Raw genomic sequence first — 6,540 nt, 5'->3', positions numbered from 1 at the left:
CGGTCTTATCGCAAACTCGTATGTACAACATGAAGTTTATTTGAAATATAATTTCTTAGAAATATACAAATATTCTTTCGCCTTGATTCCGATTTCGCGATACCTCTCGCTGGAAGGCTTCAAGAGGTCAGCCACGTTCTTGGATTGTGAATAGTCAGCGTGTCGATTTCTTCGGAAGTGAAACCCTTCAGCGTCATTTTTGGCACGACGTTGTTCAAAATATGAGAAAATCCGTGTCCGCCAAACTCCATCTTCGTTTAAAAATGAAAGAATTTCGTTAGAACAGTCGACAGTGGGTTTTTTTCGTATTTCTTTTGTTCCATCATATCCTTAATAAATAGACCGCGGACGTTTGTGCGTCGTTTGGAAATTTAAAGGTGCGTCCATCTACAGAACGTACATAATTCATAAATATATATATATAACAAGACATTTAAAGATTGATCGGATAAGATTTAAATTGGAATTCGAGATTCTATTACGTGAATATACAGGGTCTTCAATCGTAGGTGTCAGAAAATTTAAAGGATGATTCTTGAAGCCGAAATAAGATGAAAATCAAGAGTAAAAAAATTGCGTTTTCGGCTTTGTTTTTTAATTATTGACGATTAAAGATCGGCCAAAATGTGCCTGCACGCGGGCAAACCTCCTTACACGAACGCAAGGGGGTCAGTCTAAGCAGCGGGGCGTACAGCATATAGAATACACGATACATAAAATATCCAAAGCGTACCGATTATCATATTCAGCTTCAGTTCCATTTATAAGAACGCGAAATTGTACAAACGTCCGCAGTCTCGTGATTCATTCGGTACAATGTCTAAGTACGTACCAATCTGTGTTTCGTGTGAATGTCGTGACTCAAGAGTACACGATCCAGCTTCTGGTCACTCCGAAAATATTTCACACGATCAATTCGTTGTGCGTCGGAAATCATATCCACCGATGGATTTAGCTGGTAAAAGGAACATTCGCATCCGAAAAGATCGAACTGGCAGTAACATTTCGCGTCATCGGCGAACTGCAGAAGGTCCTCCGGGTTCGGTATAGTTCCTGTCGATTTACCAATCGTGTTAACCAGGTAATAAGAACAAAACAATCGGTAATCGTGCCACGTTATGCACGAAATGAAGATTTATATCGATATTTGGCCTAACGTGACGATATTGTTGGGTAGATGATACATTTACAACTGTACATGTGAATGTGTGTGTAAGCGTTAGAGGGCGTCCAGACTTAGTAGAGACAAAAGACTGTTGCCAGATGTTAGAAGAATCTGGAAGAGTCGGTTGAGAACTAGCGTGCGTGCAAGAAGGTTGTCGAGATCTTCAGAGTGTCAGATATATGTATAGCTGTTGTGTGTAAAACAAAGTAAACGATTTGTATTTCCGAATCCTTTCTTTACCTTAACAGATATCTATCGTCGAACAACGCGTATCGTTTAATGGCATATGATTACACGTACGATCGAGATGAGAGAGAATCGCCTTTTTCGCATCGCCGCCAGCTTCTTGGTAAATTCTCATTATCTCCAAGGGTGCCGCGGCATCTCTTCCAGGATGAAAGCTGACAGGGCACTTCAATTGTTGCTGGACCTCGCCGGTTGCTTGGATAGCCCGTTTCTCGAAAGCTACGTGAGAAATCGAAATACGATTCGTACGATTAATCAGAAGTATTCGACTTTGCTCGTACAAAAGCTCGTACAAAAAGATTTGGGGTACGCCGTTCGAAACGCGGAGATCATTTAAGACAAACGAATGTCTATGGAATATTTCGTGTACAAATTAATTTCACGTAATAAAAGGTATTTTCGCAAGCTACAAAGATCATAAAAGAGATCGTGTAAAATTAATCGTGTAAAATTGAACTACGAATTTATGGATTTCTCGGAGTAACATTCAACGCAAGATACGTACGCGTGATCGGCCAAGTGCTTCCAACTTCTCCTATGAATCCTGTTTTTACATCAGGATACTCCTCGCAACCAATAGTCATCTCTTTCAGCATCACATCGTACATGTCTTCTTTCAGCAGATCCTCCTTAGTTTGAGTTGCGCTAACGTAGTAACCTTTTATTAAAATCAGATAGGAAATTAGATAGGATTTTAGCAAAATTAGATAGGAAACAAATTCGACGTTGTAATAAAACGAATACGAGATCCGCTCGAAGAGTATCCAGTCGCACGATCCTTTCGAAAAAGTCACCATGCTCCACGTGTGTCGGTAAATTTCTGAACTTTAGTTGACCTCTCGTTACATCTACCGTAGAAAGTTGCTTCACTTACGTACGTGAACGTCCAACGATAAACCGTAAAATGTAAATAGCAGGGACACGCGTTACGCGACCTCGCGGGGTGGCATCAAAATTTTAGCTCGACCGAAACGATGTTTGGATTTTGACGTTGAATCAAAACGCATAGTAATCGTTCGAATCCAAATTCGCTGACACACAGCCAACTAAATCACCGCCACCCTCGACCAACACCTGTTCATTCGTACCGCTAACGCGTTAACCAGTTAGCTGTTGCGATCTATTCGAAAAGCGCGTATTTAGAACGTGTCGCAACAAGTAAACGGCGACGAGTATACTCGTCGAACACAGCTAATTGACCAACGAGTGAAAGGTAGCTCGGCGTACGATCGATGTTCCCAGTCACTGTACATCCTGCTATCTTGGCAAAGTGGCTATTCGCGTACGTATAGCGAAATTTGTCTCGAACGATTCTTTAAGTTACATCAAAATGCGCTCTCGGACGTTCGTATTCGACCGAATATTTCACCGACGAATCTGGTGTTCATCGATTAATTGCGAAAGTACGTTACCAGTTCCGGCGATGACGTTAATTCCAGTCACTTGGCTGACTTTCCTCATGAATGGAATGTTGCGTTGCAAGCCGTAATTACTATTCTCCACGATAGTACCGCCGCCGAATTCTTTGTACAATCTTACATCCTCCAGAATAGCGTCCTCCGTGCATTGATCGTTGTATATTAAATTATACGGGCTACTGTAACTGTGAAAAGAAAAGCAAATCGTCGTAATCGTTGCCTATGTCCGCTTAAATCGATACCATAGCTACGATCTGTTACTTCTCGTAGAACGTAGCTAAGGGAATTTGAATTTGACCCCCTCGGCGATTGTAGAAGCGATGTTGAGAGGGTCACAGGTATACGAGGCCGTCCGCCTCTTCTGCGAGCGAGCAGAAAGGGAGAGAAAGAAAAGCTCTCGCTCTTGTAGGATAAGACGACGGAGGAGGATGGCAGTCAGGCGACCTAGAGCCTGTAACGTCAATTCATATCAGAGACCAGGCCACACACCACGGACAGGATGGCACCCAGATGTCTGCATATCCTTGGCGCGCACCCTCAATAGTCTTAAGTGCCCACCAGGGGCCTTGGCATTTTTATAGTTAAGGTCCTTCGGACCAAGCGAGTATTACCTGTCTTAAATTTCCCTTTACGTTTATTGTCTACCACGTGTTAGCTTAGAAAGTTGGTTTTCTCCACATCTGGTATGTTCCGTTGGCAACTTTCTCGCGAGGGCGGCTAAAACCCTTCCTGGTCCACCAACCGTCCTATTATCCAATCGGAGATGGTGTCTATTGCCCTCACTTCCTTAACCAAAATTGTCATCAACAAATCCGATAGTCCCGTGTCCTTAGACACACCCACCCCTAGCTTTCCTCAGACACAGTATCGTCGGTAAAACTTCACTTATTCTGTATCCTTAGAATAGTCAACATATCTATATCGGTCTCTACCCTTATAAGTCGCGTACTTAATGTATCGTTGTAACTAAGTCTTACATAACGTGGTTGGAGTGATTTATGTTAATTCAGTGCGTGTTACATTGTGATTGGTGAATTCACAATAAAGGTTGATTAAAACAAAGTTAATTGTTGTGTTACGACTCAACTATATTTTATTTCCACCAACCAACCCTAAAAATTACGTGACAAGCCGCTCCATCGCCGTCCCAACGGACCACGACCGGAAGGAGCGATAGCGCCAGGGGCAACGGCCCCCCTCAACGCCAAATTCAATAGTGAGGAATTATTAGGACTGGCTCGAACAAGAGGACGAAGTTAATTCGTAAGAGGTTCCTGGAGCACCGCTGTCATACGCGTAGGATGATCATCGTGGAGTTTTAGTCTGTGGCGGCACAGGCCACGGAACAAAAGGACAGCAGTCTGTCTTGCACCGTGAAATAAACAAGTACTCGGTGACATTGTATAGCAACGCGTCGATTGAACTCTTGGTGTCAATCGTTAGTTGTTAATCGTTACCGGTTGTTTGTTGATCATATCCGTTAATTGTTATTTGTCGACTCTGTCCGTTGAATCGTTTCTTAATAAACTATCGTTTGTTTAACATCCGAGCATCATCATCTGTTTAACATCATACCACCTCAAATCGGTAGGAGTCCGACACTACTCTGCTGTGTCCATGAGGATTCCTCCACGTACAAAAAAAGGAAAAAGAGATAAACTCTCTGAACGAATGAAACTTAGATAGAAATTCCTGTTTGATTAAATAAAAATGTAGCTTTCCGCTGTTTGAATTTCGAGCTTCGTTTATCGCACTTACGGATATTGTTTCAACATTCCGACGTTTCGAAGCTCGATCTTGCCATCGAGAAACCGTTTCAAATGACCTGGCGGCTGTACGTAAAACGTGGCGAAGTTCAACGATAGATGTTCGTGCGTAAGGGTCCTTCCAAGCTGGTTCGCATTTTTCTTTCCAAGAACTTGAAAAGAAATCGTAGTTGAATAACGCGATTGTAACGCGCACGATAACTTAACGACAAATGTTAACGAGTACCGTGAACGAGAATGTAAAAGTTACGAGATACCACTTATAGACTTGTAGATAATCGTCTTCTACGATTTTACAATTTCACCTCAACTGACGTAATTAAATAGCTTCTAATCTATACGTACAATTCATTTTTTTTTTAATTTTAGTCCTTTTACTATCAAACTTATCGTATTATTATCGTATCGTAATTCGTAGCGTATTAAGTTTCGCCAATAACGTTCGTTCGATTCGTTAAAAGAGCTCCGAAAATAAACGCAAGTACGTTGTATACTTTACCAGTTTCCACAGAATCGGATGCACGCGCCATGCTTTACACGATTATGTACCAGTTTTCCTGCGTGTTCGGATTTTCAAAAATCACAAACAGACCACCGAACAATTTCTGCGGACACAAAGTAAGCGAGAAGACAATTAATTCGCGTTTGTACGGTATAACGTAACGAAAGTATCGCACATCTAAATAATCTTATTTTTCCGTTTGCAATCAAGTTCTTGAGATCTTTGCGAACAGAAACGCTGGAGAACGTGCAATTCCTTGCTCTACTTGTCACACACTGACGTTTTATGTTTACATGCGTTGTAACACTGGTAAAGTACGTAGTAAAAATATGACCTTCGACACGCTTACTTCGACGAGGTCTTGGCGAGTCTTTGTTTATCGAATAATCGGATAGATTAAATAAATTTATTTCGATTAAATTAGATCGCTTGGGCAAGGATTATCTTTCGAAAGAGATTCGCTGTAACAATTGGAAATCTTTGAAAGAGGCAGGAAAAAAATTTCAAAGGCGATAAAACGATAGATAGCCTTTTTAATGTAACGAGGTCAGACGCGAGCATTTTATGTCTGAGACAAAAATAACAAATGAGGAAATGTTTGTCGGATCGAAGGTCATAATGGCATAAGTCAGGTTTTCGAGAATTTAAACTTGCTCCGACTTTCGGAATTATTTTTTATATAAAAGTAAACAAAAAATATAATAAATTGTTTAGGATGATAAACGCGAAACGCATCGTTTTAGGAAAATTCGCAACCTACCGACTTACGTCACTGTATTAGGATGATTTTATAGTTATGGAACGTAGTTAACGTATTTCGGTCGTAACGGATTTTTCGGCATTTCGTCGAATGAAATTAAAAGCTTAAAAATATTTATTTGCAAGTTCGTTCAACGTCTTATAATCTAAATAAAGAGGATTAATTACAAGATTTCTTATTATTATCATTCATTTTATCCAAACATTTACATTAATAATATTCGTTACATACTTTGGATTACTTTAATAAATTATATCTCAAAATATAATAAACAATTTGACTAATTATTTAGGTAGAGCTACCGTTTTCCAAATTCCTACTGCCACTTTAGTTTCAATTATTTTAATTACTTATTTTTTTTTACATATACATTATCTCTATAAGACAGAATTGTTATTTTTATACAATAATGTAACTTCCAGTATCTCTGCACTCGCATCGCATAGAACGTTCGCTAATATCATTATAAAAGAACAAATTCAATCGATATTCTCGTAAGATTCGTATCTTTGTCTAACTTATAGTAACAGATAAATACATTTTAAAAGTTTCCGAGCCGACAGACTTTGTTCTTTACGTACGAGCAACGATATTTTAGAGAATTTTACTAATAATAATTGATAAAAAATTTCCTGTTAAATGATTCAACCGATGTCGCATAATTATACAGGGTGGTCGGTAAC

General features: G+C 39.9%; 1 protein-coding gene across 2 annotated transcripts; it reads right to left on the bottom strand.

The window, feature by feature from the left end:
* Nucleotides 1-16: 16 nt before the first annotated feature.
* On the bottom strand, nucleotides 17-5,388 carry LOC117209534 (phosphotriesterase-related protein). Of its 2 annotated transcripts, XM_033451673.1 has the most exons (8): nucleotides 5,273-5,382; nucleotides 5,095-5,200; nucleotides 4,588-4,747; nucleotides 2,824-3,014; nucleotides 1,917-2,069; nucleotides 1,466-1,630; nucleotides 833-1,053; nucleotides 17-251 (listed from the first exon to the last, which is right to left on the bottom strand). In XM_033451673.1, exons 2-8 carry the CDS (start codon nucleotides 5,123-5,125, stop codon nucleotides 120-122), a joined length of 1,053 nt encoding a protein of 350 aa, XP_033307564.1. In that variant the 5' UTR covers nucleotides 5,126-5,200; nucleotides 5,273-5,382; the 3' UTR covers nucleotides 17-119. The 2 variants fall into 2 exon arrangements, with proteins under 2 accessions (XP_033307564.1, XP_033307563.1); XM_033451672.1 differs by having other exon boundaries at nucleotides 5,095-5,388.
* Nucleotides 5,389-6,540: the final 1,152 nt, after the last annotated feature.

This window comes from Bombus bifarius, unplaced genomic scaffold (assembly GCF_011952205.1).
Source record: "Bombus bifarius isolate JDL3187 unplaced genomic scaffold, Bbif_JDL3187 scf7180000008178, whole genome shotgun sequence".
NCBI lineage: Eukaryota > Metazoa > Arthropoda > Insecta > Hymenoptera > Apidae > Bombus > Bombus bifarius.
This window is presented reverse-complemented; position numbering and strand designations above follow the sequence as displayed.

Bases quoted from the DNA above. Each gene is read 5' to 3' on its own strand.
- LOC117209534 (XM_033451672.1), bottom strand. From the start codon at position 5,125: ATGGCGCGTGCATCCGATTCTGTGGAAACTG. The intron at 2,070-2,823 runs GTAACGTACTTT...TTTTAATAAAAG, and splicing joins TAACGTCATCGCCGGAACTG to GTTACTACGTTAGCGCAACT. The intron at 1,054-1,465 runs GTACGTGTAATC...GTAAATCGACAG, and splicing joins GATTCTCTCTCATCTCGATC to GAACTATACCGAACCCGGAG.